Raw genomic sequence first — 13,436 nt, forward strand, 5'->3', positions numbered from 1 at the left:
GCTTCCATGATTTCCAAATCATCTCTTTTTATACCAGATTCTCTAACGGAGTAGGAGTGGAAAGGAAAAATCAAAAGTCGGGGGAGCTCTCAAGCCGTGAGTGGGCCGGTGAAGATAGGGGTCTCGCACCTGGTTGACACAACCCTGATTTACGAGGTCCCACGTCACTAGTGACAACCTCTCAGCCTTAAGTAACTCGACGTTAGTTATTTGATCGGTCCACTTATTGCGACTTTGTGTTCCCCAGGTTTGTGCAGACCCTTCTGGTGACCCCTGTCTGCGACACCTTTCAAATTTACAGCCTTTTTTTTGGGTGGTCCTTTAAACTAAGTTTTTTTTATTATTTTAACAATTACAACTTACACTGGGACCAGCTTACAATATAATCCCTGACCATTAATTTTGGTTTTGCAATTGCCACTCAATGGTCCAACAGTGTCATCACATTACATTAATCTCCTCTTTCTTAAATTTTTTTGATAAAATATGGGTGTAAATCCGAAAATAGCCTTCTGGAGTCCTAGTATAGTGGCCAAAAACTTTAGAAAATAAGAGATACAAAACCAATTTTTAGAACATAGAAAGCATGGCATGTCTTAACACCTCAGAGGCAGTGCTTAATTGCCCAATTTCAGCAATGGAAATTGCACTGTGGTCGCCAAAGTTCAGAGAATGGAGTATGAAAGTGCAAAGAGATTCTGGACAAATTTATTTAGAAATTGTGAGATGTGGTCTGGTGTGATGTAGGTCAGAAAAACATTTTCTTTCCCTTCAAAATCCAACGTATATAAACACAAAATAGCAAAATCTCACTGGCACTCTCGGCACGACATGCAAGAATGGTACAATTACACAGAAGACAAATACTTTGAGTGAGTAGAAATACTTTGAATATATAAAATATATTTTGCATTGTATAAATTCACTTTTCCACATCCAAAATGTAATTGTAATATGTAAACAATGTTTGTAAATCCCAGGCCTTGAAGATGATCTCAATAAAAATCGAAACGTTGGCACGATAAAGAAAATGTTTTTCTGAAACCTACATCACACCAGACCGCATCTAACGATTTCTAAATAAATATTGATTAACGGTCACTAATCACCACACAATTCTGGACAAAATTAATTAATCTGACTTAAGAAAAAGCCATAATAAAATATTAAAAAGGATGAAATAAATGGCATGTCTTCAAAAAGAAAACGTACTTTCCAAACAAAAATAAGACATTGTTGGAAGAATAGTGAAAGAAATAGAGTGGCATTACAAAAGTAAACAGATGGATCTAAAATGGGAGCAAGAGTTAAAGGCCCAAATTTTGACTCAGTGAAGCCATCAATTTTCCAAGCTGAGAGCCATACAATAGAACTTTGTGTACAAGAAATATTAAAAAATGTGCATATATACGTATTCTCAGACAGCCAAATAGCATGCTTTAGAATATACCTTGAGCTGATAGATGGTCTGTTTAATATATCCAAATCCTGGGAAGAGACAACCAATTCTTGTCAGGGTGTCAGGATCCTAGGGGATTGAAGGCAATAGGCTGGCATCTATCAAAAACAGGATCTGCCTTCACGCCCCTTGGACCAGAATCACAAATCAGTACATCCCAAAGCATAAAACAATCAAGGAATTTTCTCAACATCTCAACCAGTAAAGTATACATCTACCTCCTCTCTCAGGAGACTGGAAAATAGATACCTTTATACCAGCCATTGCCTATTTAATTAAAAAATAGGAAAACTGAGATAGAAACATGCCGACTCTAACATGAAACAGCAGAGACATCAGAACATCCTGTCCTATAGCCTGAGAACACTTCAGGGAATTAAGTAACAAGGAAGCCCAGAAAGTCCATCTACCTTAAGAGTAATGTATTTTCTGGAGTATGGAAATAAAGAAATTCAAGAAATTAAAAAAGAGGGTCAATTCCAAAATAGATCTATTTTGTGGTCAGAAAAAGAAAGAGGTCACTGTGGGAGAAAGTAAGACTATGGACACCAGTGACCCCCAGGAAAAACAAGGATAGAATAGTATGTATTTAATAAATAAATATATAAAAAAGTTCTTATTTGCTCATACAATTTTATTGTTTTCTCTTTCCTCCATGATACTGTACATTATTTTTATTCACATTCATTGAACATTTCTGCAATTAACAGGTTAGAAAATATTAATGGTATGACAGATGGATTTGGGAAAAGCGTAATTCTTGTAGTAAAAATAAAAATTTACAATTTCTCTCAGCACTAACATATATGTATTTACAGATAGTTTTAGCATTTTAGTTTTGTGAGAATCTACAAAAGCTTTATTTTTTTAAATTTCAACTGTTTACTATATTATATATAAAAAAATTATTGCACCTCTCTTTGTAAAAATTATAAGTGCCTTCTAGACAAAGCAGTTTCAAAATATTAAGAAAGATTTAGTTTAGAGTAAAAAAAAAAAAAAAAAAAAAAAAAAAACTAGAACTTGTAAGCTTTTCTTTCATTAACATGACTGTATAAGAATGTACTATTAAGAAGATGAATTTCATAAAAATACTTTTGTGTGCTACTGTAGCTCAATATCCTTAATCCTAGTCGAATGGTCCTAGCACTGTAGCTGCTGATAATACCACCAATAAATTTGTCAAAACGGGAATCTGGAGCAAGGCGAGGTAGTATGGTACTAGTTGGTGAACTTTACAAAATGTGATCATAATATTACTAAATACTTCAAAGCAATTATCGGTTTTATTTGTTGAAAAGGAACTGTAGCCTGATAATTTAATTGCAAAATGTGAGATTCTACGTTGATCATCTCTGATCATTATAAACATGGTTTGTCTGCCAGACCAGGATGATCAGGAAAAATCAAGTTTCACGACAACTATATATTTAATATTTAAAAAATCCATAAAAAACTGAAAGTTTATCTGAGATGCCAACCAAAGTTCTGTACTGAGTGTAATTAATTGTAAAAACAGTAATGGTTTCAACTTAAATCTTGTTATATTAATCTCATTATATTTTTTAAAAACTCAAACATCTAAAAGTGTGGCTTATTATCATCGACAGTGTTATTAATCTCCCATAAAGCCTAAAATTTAAATATTAAAAAAGTTTATACCCCTGAGACTTTATCTATAAGTTTAAATACAGCCTATTTTTTAAGAATTCCGCTTAAAAATTAATAACGCAATAGTAAAATTTTTTTCTTTTCCAGTTTGAGTGCAAATAAATCTATTGTAGCATCGGTAGAACATAGCAAGTATAAAACTATTTAAATGCTTTTTTCCCATTACAAATAGAACTTGATACTAACACAGAAAAAGCTTACACCTTTTTTTAATCCCTCAATTTTTTTTTAAGTTTATTTTATCGTTAAATTTGGCCAAATATTATTGGGTTTTTATGTAAAATTTAGCCATCAGTGACTTTCAACAAAACAACACAAAAAATAAAATAAAATTATAATCTCTTCTTCTTTATCACAGCCCATTAGTTAATTTTTTATTTAAAACAAAAACAATGAATTACTATGATAATTTGAAAATTGTGGATAACAGTTTGTGTATACGTGAAATGAGCATTGAACCACTGTATAAAAGAATCGTTCCAAAACAATAAGAACAGTCTTTAACTTGATTATTGTGCCTATTTTTGAACTTATTATACCATATCGGTCATTCACATGTCCTCCCTTTCAATCAGACCGGTTCAAATACCAATTTCAACCGCCAGCAGACAAAATGCACCGCCCACACTGGACATGCACTTGAAAATTTAAATAAAATATTTGAAAAATTTCAAATCAGTTCATTTGACTAGATTTAATTTTATTATAAGTTCTGGGCATTTTCTTTTGTCCTGCCCTTATGTAAAGATGTTAAGAAAGGAGATATTTGAATGACTTACCAGTATAAGTTAAAAATTAAATACTAGACTTTGCAACACACCTTCCTTCCATTTGTAAATAACCAATTTTCTTTTAACAAACCTTTTGATTATTTTTGAATCAACATCTTTCTTTGTAATAATAGTCTATTCTAAAATTTTAGAGCCTAAAATTATCTTTAGGACACTTCCCTTCAAAGTTAAAGTATTGTTTTAAATTTTCAATAGGGTTTTTCTATAATTTGGATTTACTAAAGGGGAATTTATATAGTGCTGCAGAGCCTTTATGGCACAAAATTCTTTTTTTTTCCTTTTTATGAAAAAAAATGCATTGATAAATTATTCAATGTAGATATCTTCAATCGGGTATGCAGTCTCAATGAATTTTATATAAAACCTTTGGAAAGCTCGCCTGAAAATAGTGTATCGTTATTTTTTTTTTTTTTATTATCAATAAACTTTGACAACGTACCCAACTGCTTCAGCTACAGGTCGAGTGCTCTCACTGCCCAGGAAGACATGGCATGCGAACCTCTGAAGGGTTGGGTGTTTTGTGATGAAACCCATATACCTGTGATCCGACGGGTGGAAAGCACAAAAAGATACGTTCTTCAGAGAGTAAAAATAATCTTGACATGGTGTGCTCTGTGTCTAAAAATTACAATATTGCTCATATCAGAAATTCTTTACCGGCAAAAAAACACAGAATAAAAAACTTACCTTTCTCCTTGTCTTGTCGACCATGCGAAGCCCTTGATCCGAAATTTCAAGTATACACTGATGCGGCTTGTGTTTCGTCGCGATTATTTTTTTGACCGCTTGGCACAATACATTAGTCCCTTTATGCCACATTGTTTCCACAGAGCCGAGATATCCGAGAAGAAATCGTTCCCTTTTTACTTTCGGCGTCGTCGGATCAAAATCGTTATAATCCATATCAACTACATACGCAGATGGAAAAACACCTTGTCTTCCCGTGCGTAGATTTACACCTACATAAAAATTTCATATGTATTTCTATAATTTTAAACAAACAAAAAAATTTACCTTCACACCACAGATCATCGGCTTCCTTTTGTACATAAATCGGATCACCGATTTCAACATCAAGCTCATCTCTATGCCTCGGAATAAATTTATATAAACCCCTATGTGTGGCTTCTAGCAGTTCTAGCTGTGCACAAGGGATACTACAGCTTTCAGTTGAAGCCGGTGTAGTAGAACCTGAAAAAAATAACAAATAAATAACTGTTTTGTTTTTTTTAAATTATTTAAAATACCCGTATTGACAGGAATGGGTGATGAAGACTTAAGCCCATCAGGGGAATGAGCCGTCGAATTTCCTGAATCAACATCATATCCGTACAAATCTTCATCCCTTAGGTACTTCAGCATCAATAAATTCCTTGGGCTGTTTCTAGTCGTGTAATCAAGCTGAAGAGACAAGGCGTCTCCCAATTCATCCGCCAGAGACAAAACATAAGCTAAAAAAATTAAATTCGTATTAATAACTGTATTTATAATGAAATCTATAAATAATTTAATTTATAATACGTTTTTTATGTTTGGGAATCTCTGGTAACTTTCTTCTGCGTCTTCCGCCAGGAGGCCTTGGTGGCCAGTTTTGATCACTGTCATTACTTTCCGGGCTGTCTTCACTGCTTCCCTTAGTTTCTCTGTTAATGCAAATTATATTTATGTTCAAGGTAGGCATTTTGTTTTAAATAAAGTTTAACTTCTACAAACTTGCATGATACAATGTAGAAAGTATAAAGTTAAATACAATAAAATTACTATTAAGTATTTATAATTTTATTATGAGTAAATATAATATCGAAAAAAAAACTGTATTAGGGAAAATTTAAACATTGTCTATCTTACACAAGATTGTTTTAAACCATATTCATATAAGTAATCTTGAAAAAAAAAATTTTTAAATGGAACCTAAAACTAGGTCAAGAAAAAAATAGAGTATGTTTTGCCAATTTAATCATTAATACTATTTAAAACATTGTTTTACTATCTGTAAGATAAAAAAAAACCTATAGATTCATTATTAATTAAATTATTAATAAACTTTCATAAATATTTTTTATATCATTTCATTATACTATTACAATCTGTCTTTATAATTCTACCTTGTATCAAGCATAAGACAAATATATACAGATTTGATATGATTATTTATTAATTAATTACTTGTCTTGATATGTAAAATGTTCAGTTTCAGTGATGGGATTTCTCAATTCAGCCACACTAGTTTGCGCTTCATTTCCAAGGATACAATCGCTGCTTTTCGAGGATGTCGAAGTGGGTGAATCCTCATCGAGTAAAATGTCAGGAACAAGCCTATAAAGGTCAGCGAAAGACAGGAATTCACAATATGTCAATAAACCGTACCCCATGAACTTCATAAAAAGCGAGTTTATCAAATTGACGATTTGCAAAATCGCGAATAGTATAAAAAAATGTTTAATAACTGTGACATGATTATTGTCGGTGGGTGGCAATTTAACTGACAATAACCGCCCTATTTTCAATGCCAATTGGGGGCAGGGGAAATTACATGAGCGTACTTACGTATAAGAATGTACCGATGCTTTTATGTGATGGGGTACGGTCTCAAAATAACTCCTCAACTCCTCAAATTCTGTGTCTGCCATTATATTTGTCTACATGAGACTAAATTGGAAAAAGGGGGAAATAGTAATCTTTAATAACACAGGGGGTTGCTCATATTGATTCAAACCCCTTCAACCCCTCCTCACCCTCATACCACCCCCGGACACATAAATTTAAAGAGCAGGCTACATACAAACTCACAAAATTTAAAGCATTTAGACAAATTGTGACCAAATAACTTAAGAGTTTAAATTACATCACATTTTTTTATAATTGTAATTTTTTAGCTGAAAAAAAAGCTGAAATCAAAATGTATTTTATTACAGCAATTTTAAAATAAAAATTCTTTAACATACAGTGTAGTATTATCTGTTTGAAGGAGTCTGTTTACAAATTATATCCTAAATAAACTAATTACAAATAATTTTTACACATTTGCCTATATCTAGTTCTCTCAGAAGCCCGGAATGAGCATGTGCACCACATACTCGGAGGGATGAAGTTGTATTCAACTACTTTGTCCATTTCAACAATAAATTACATATTATTTTCATCCACAGAGCTAAATATTATATTTATGTTCTTATTTAATACCTGTTTATATGGAATAATTCAACGAAAACAATTCCATTATTGATCCACCCCCCACTCATTGGCCATGGGTGGTGGTTTCATATAAATACTTTGTTTTACATTTAGCTATGAATTAAATATCAAACTCTTCCTTCAAGATTGATCATTAACTTTTTTAACTTTAAAAAGTATCCAAACACTAAAATGTGTAATTATGAAGGATTCCAGATATCCTGAAGAGAAGAATTAAGCTTCAAAAATGCATTTAATGAAAGGCCTAGCAATATTCGTTCACCAAAAATCCCAACATTCGTAAATTTTTTTTTTAATATTGTAATTTTTTTAAGATAAATATGTCCCACCATCTTCATAAATAACCATCAAGAAAAAAACACTGAATTTGTTATTGACAAATAAGATTAACAATTTTTTTCCTTGAAAAAATTGTTTCTAATCTTCAATCTTTCTCCAAGAATGGCAATTTATCAACTGTCAGAAGTAAAGTAATTCTTGTCATACTGGCTTAATGTCAAACCCATTGGTATTGTGAATGAGGGATCAAACCACTTTACAATACTTTTTTAATATGACAATCAATTAAAAAGCCATGGGCTATAATGGGACTAAAACCCAGAACACCAGTATGGCAAATATGAGTCAGATACCGTAAATATTCAGCCACCGCGGTCCCAACTCTTTGCAAGTATTTAAGTATTAAAATTGATAATTTTGTCTTAACGCTGTAATATTTACAAATATCTATTATTATTATTTTTTTTTTTTTATCGTTCAAAAGATTTGTAATTTGGTTGGTACTGATCGTTTTGGTCTGCCTATCCTTACTGAGTTGATCTTTCAGATGCATTTTGACATCTCACCATCTTCAGTGATGAGTATGGAATTTAATTAATACTTATTAAGACCAAAATAATAAATAATACCTAATAATGACCAAATTTCTATCTCATTATCCTGCAGAATTTCAAATAAAACATTCTTTAAAAAAATTAAAAAAATTGATTAATGATACAAACAGTTAATCAATTGGAATCTTTTTAACATCTATTTTTTCCGAAATGCGTCTCATGTAACAAATGCCTATTGTTTAAAAGGCAATTTATTTCCTGCCCATCATCTTAATAAAATTAAATTACATTTTAAATGATAAATTATATAAACAGTTTATTAATTGGAATCTTTTTAACGTATATTTTTTCCAAAATGCGTCTCATGTAATAAATGCCTATTGTTTAAAAGGAATTTTATTTTCTACCCATCATCTTAATTAAATTTTAAATATGTGAAATCACCTTAGCTGTTAAAATTCCCTTAAAAATTATTAATAATAATAAAACTTTAAAAAAATATCAAATTATATATTTTTTACTTTTTCATAATAATTTGCATCTTTTGTGAAATGAAACCTAAGATTGACCAAATTTAATCATCTTTCGAGAGAAAAAAATAGTAGAAATAATGAATAATAAAATTGTAATATATTTTTATTGTTTTATTTAATTAAATTAATTATTTATGTTAAATTTAATTATTCGTTCTTTTTTGACCAACTTACGTCATCATTTTTGTTACGACTTGCTCTTTTGGGGAGGTAACCTTTAGGGAAGGTTTGGTTTCAAATAAACTTGTTTGGTCATCTGCAGGTCCCACTTTGCTCTCGTTTATTCACTTCGTCGGGATTCTCAGTCAAGAAATATGTCTTTTTCCCCTTATTCGGATAACGGAGGGTAAGGACAACAGTTTCCACACTCGATCCCTTTTTTATTTTTACCCGTTACATTTGTTCTTTTTGTTATTTTCCAGGAGCATCGTCGCCGTGGCCGGTGATGACTATGCCATTATAGCCTCGGACACACGTTTGAGCACGGGTTTCCAAATTTACACGAGGGAACAGTCGAAATTGTTCAAATTAGGTGATAAAACGATACTCGGAAGTTCGGGCTGTTGGTGCGATGTACTCTCTTTGACCAGGCTGGTCCAGACGAGGATGAAGGTGAGGATTCCATCTGCCTTAAACCTCTAATCATTATTCATTTACACAACTTTTACTCCTGTCAGACAGTATATATTTGCCTTTTCACAAAATCTGGATAGCCACCACTTAGAAACTTTACTCAGTTTAAGTTGCAAACATGAAATCTCTCAGCGGTTTGTTCAACACGATCCAAATATATTTCAATAAGGCCATGTCATAATCTTTACAGGCTAACAATGGTCAAATATGACAAAACTTTTTGACAACTTTAACAAATACCAGTCCTTATTAATTAACAATAAACCTATTAGTACAAATTGCCTACCCCTCACCATATCAACGCTGTCCTGACTCATGAGATCGTGCGATACGTGGACTGGAAGTGGGGGCGTGGTCACCCTTTTTCAGGAAGGAGACTCCTCCAGCGATAGGCCCTTTAGCACCAGGTGCGCTAAGGAGGTTGTCAGGGATAGACCTGCTGCGGAGGAGACCTCCAGTTTAGTGCAGGGTAATTAAATAAACAAAAAAAAGGCATCCTTTGGATATAACTTTCTCAGCATTTATTTATATTTTTTTAACAGTATAGAAATACTTTTTATTTTAATAATTTAACTTTATTCCTTAATCCTTTATTTTAGTGTACCGCACCTCCTTTTCAACCGTCTTGTAACAAAGGGACGAGGAGAATGTGGCAATGCCTCCCCTAGTTTTGTCCTAAAGTTAAAAATCTCGGTTATTTTTACCTCCAAGCTTACATGGCATGACCATGTGAGTCTATTATTTAAAGAGGTCTACTCAAGCCTCCATTATCTTCAAAACAGCTAATGCAGGGTCAGGATCCAATAGCCTACTCATATAACAATGTGCAACTAAAGCTTCGAGTGGAGCTTCAGCTAGACAGAACTTTGAGGATGCCTGCTGATGCCATACCCCCTAAATTCAGTTTTGACAAAAAATTTACAATCAAAATATCTTGTAGAGCATACTGGGAGAAAGGGATCCTGGTTAATGACGACTGTATCTGGTTTATAGATGGCTCCAAAACCAAATATTGGTCAGAAGCTGGCATTTATGGAAATAAACTAAGGACTAGAATACATAAAGCCTTGAAAAATATGCCACTGTCTTTCAAGCGGAAACTGTGGCTATTGAATAATGTGCCAGGGAGATTTTAAAAAAAGGCTGGGTATTGTAGAAGAATAGCCATCTGCCAGGTGGCACTGAAGGCAATTGTCACATTAGCGATAAAGTCCAGAATCGTTTGGGACTGCATTTGTGCCTTGGCTGTCTGACATTGGGGAAAATAAAGTTACCCTTTCCGGGTGCCAGGGCAGAGGGGCAATGATGAGGTTGATAAATTAGCCAAGGAAAGTTTGATGAGGATAACTATTGGCCCCGAACCCTTTGGCTTCGGCTTACCAAACTGCCAAAAACCCAGACAAGGGAGTCTAATTGATGTGCAATTTTTATTTATGAAAGTTTGCATTTGTTGCGAGCCCCTTAATGCCTTATTCAAGTAATTCGTAAGTTTGCCTTTATCAATATAAACTGGAGCATGCGTCCATTGTATCTTCCTACCAGACGCAGTCAATTTTTAAACCAAAATTTTTTATAATTGTTTCCTTGCTACTACATGCATTAATATTTCCTAGCTGAGATTTAGTAATATATTTACAATATAAGAAAATGGAAATTTCAGAGTGTAAGAAAAAAATTGTTTCACTCCCTGTTTCTAAGTAAACCATATGCATAGTTTGGTTAATATATTGGTAGTCTGAGTAAATTTTTTATAAAGAAATAGTTTTTCGAACTACCAGCTGCTAATGAACTTGCAGTGTAATCATGTCCACTAGCTAACTAGCAGATTGTAAACAATCTGAAAGTTGAAAGATGAGTTACTTTACTTGCTACTCGCTGGTGTGTGTTTGTTAATTAGTAAACCAGCCGTGTCATCATAGTTGCTAGTGAACTAGATTGAGGTAGGCATCCTGGTGGTTCTGGTTTCGTGTATACAAAATGTTGACGAAACTAGTTCATGCAGGAGTCATAATTTTAGCTCATGTAATCAAAAAGTAGTTAATATTTAATATTTGTAGACTCTGGTAGATAGATGACCATGCATTAGATGTTAAGAAAAAAAAAGTACGATTTTATAGTGTAATTTTCTTTTTTTATATATTTAAATTATGATTGTATATGGATTGTTTGTATATGGAAATAAACATCATTTATTCATTCATACTTGCATTGTGGTAACATACACTTGATCATAAAATTTTTTGCTTTTCAGATGTACCTTTATGAGCATAACAAAAGCATGACTACACCGGCTGTGGCCCAGATGTTGTCCATTATCCTTTATTATAAGAGATTTTTCCCTTATTATGTCTCAAACATATTGGCCGGATTGGATGCAGAGGGAAAAGGTGTCGTGTATAGTTACGACCCTATTGGGCATTTTGAAAGTTCCAAATTCCGTGCTGGAGGTACAGCTGGTGCTCTTCTTCAGCCCCTTCTTGACAACCAGGTTATCAAATTTATTCCGTATCGCTTTATCATTCTGCATTTATGTATAAGTCTTGTGTAAATTTTTAATAAATTCCAGTTGGGCATGAAGAATCAAGAAAACGCTAAAGACAAATCGTACACTTTAGAAAAAGCTTTGGCAATTGTGAAAGATGTTTTTATTTCTGCCGCTGAAAGAGATATTTTTACTGGTGATAGCATCTCAATCGTTATTATGACCAAGGATGGCCTACAAGAAGATACATTTCAGCTCAGAAAAGACTAATAATTATCATTTTTGTAAAATCACTTTTCTGTATTACTTTTAATAAATACAAATCTAATTGTTTCCTATATTTAATGATTCCTGCAGCTTTTAGCTCTCTCTAAGATTGATTAAATAGATGGTTGAAAGTTTATAGTTTACAGAAATATGTAAATATGGGATTCGGGTATAGAATGATACTGCTGATGGAATGATCTGTTCTCACTGTTCCTGACAAAATAATACATAGCTATCTACTCACACAACCGGGTGGCATGCACTCCGACATCAGTAGTGAAGTAAAAAGCTGAGGGCATTGACATTTGACAGAGGCGACAATAAAATTACCCTCGTTTGGTTAAGGAAAGTTTGATGAATCACCTATCGGCCCTAACTCTTTGGCAGCATACCAAATTGCTAAAAACTTAAAGATTGCCATCAGACAATGAATTATCTGTTTAAGAATAGGATTGTAATTCCATGCAAGCAGAAAAGTCCTTACAAGGACCATAACAGAAATAATGCAAACCTATTAAATGTAGGACTAGAATGATTGCACAACTGCTTACTGGACACTACAGACCTCTCTAGTACGACTGCCGACTGGGCCCTGCACACCCCTAGTACGACTGCTGACTGGACACTACAGACTTCTCTGGTACAACCACTGATTGGATCCGTAAGACTTCTCTAGTATAACTGCTGAGTGCACACTGCAGACCTTTTTGGTACGACTGTCGACTGGGCCCTGTATTCCCCCGTACGACTGCTTACTGGACACTACAGACTTCTCTAGTACGACTGCTGACTGGGTCCTGCACACCCCTAGTACGACTGCTGACTGGACACTGCACTTCTTTAGAACAACTGCTGATTGGACCCTACACTATTCTAGTACACCTGCCGACTGTATATTGCAAACTTTTCTATTATGACTGCTGACTGCACTCTAAAGACTTCTCTAGTATGCCTGCTGATTGAACCCTGCACACCTCCAGTACAACTGCTGACTGGACACTGCACTTCTTTTAGAACAACTGCTAATTAGCCACTGCAGATTTCTCTAGTGCAACTGCTAACTAGCCACTGCACTTCTTTTAGAACAACTGCTAACTAGCCACTGCAGATTTCTCTAGTGCAACTGCTGACTAGACACTGCACTTCTTTTAGAACAGCTGCTAACTAGCCACTGCAGATTTCTCTAGTACAACTGCTGACTAGACACTGCACTTCTTTTAGAACAGCTGCTAACTAGCCACTGCAGATTTCTCTAGTACAACTGCTGACTAGACACTGCACTTCTTTTAGAACAGCTGCTAACTAGCCACTGCAGATTTCTCTAGTACAACTGCTGACTAGACACTGCACTTCTTTTAGAACAACTGCTGACTAGCCACTGCAGATTTCTCTAGTACAACTGCTGACTGGACACTACTTCTTTTAGAACAGCTTCTGACTAGCCACTGCAGACTTCTCTAGTACAACTGCTGACTGGACACTATATCCTTCTAGTACAACTGCTGTCTGGATACTGCAAACTTCTCTAGTACGTATGCTGGCTGCACACTGTACTTCTCTAGTACGGCCTCT

The 13,436-nt window shown here is 34.0% G+C and overlaps 2 protein-coding genes across 3 annotated transcripts; one reads left to right on the forward strand and one right to left on the reverse strand.

The window, feature by feature from the left end:
• Positions 1-2,457: 2,457 nt before the first annotated feature.
• LOC106666033 (JNK-interacting protein 1) lies at positions 2,458-8,729 on the reverse strand. Of its 2 annotated transcripts, none has more exons than XM_024229422.1 (8): positions 8,657-8,729; positions 6,088-6,237; positions 5,443-5,564; positions 5,169-5,372; positions 4,936-5,112; positions 4,609-4,880; positions 4,361-4,539; positions 2,458-4,300 (listed from the first exon to the last, which is right to left on the reverse strand). In XM_024229422.1, the coding sequence occupies exons 1-8, from the start codon at positions 8,662-8,664 to the stop codon at positions 4,228-4,230; spliced, it is 1,185 nt and encodes a 394-aa protein (XP_024085190.1). In that variant the 5' UTR covers positions 8,665-8,729; the 3' UTR covers positions 2,458-4,227. The 2 variants fall into 2 exon arrangements, with proteins under 2 accessions (XP_024085190.1, XP_014248393.1); XM_014392907.2 differs by lacking the exon at positions 8,657-8,729 and adding an exon at positions 6,469-6,634.
• On the forward strand, positions 8,698-11,937 carry LOC106663079 (proteasome subunit beta type-1). Its single transcript, XM_014387678.1, has 4 exons — positions 8,698-8,828; positions 8,905-9,094; positions 11,367-11,603; positions 11,682-11,937. Exons 1-4 carry the CDS (start codon positions 8,797-8,799, stop codon positions 11,865-11,867), a joined length of 645 nt encoding a protein of 214 aa, XP_014243164.1. The 5' UTR covers positions 8,698-8,796; the 3' UTR covers positions 11,868-11,937.
• Positions 11,938-13,436: the final 1,499 nt, after the last annotated feature.

This window comes from Cimex lectularius, unplaced genomic scaffold, assembly GCF_000648675.2.
Source record: "Cimex lectularius strain Harlan isolate CLEC.00 unplaced genomic scaffold, Clec_2.1 scaffold233, whole genome shotgun sequence".
NCBI classification, from domain to species: domain Eukaryota; kingdom Metazoa; phylum Arthropoda; class Insecta; order Hemiptera; family Cimicidae; genus Cimex; species Cimex lectularius.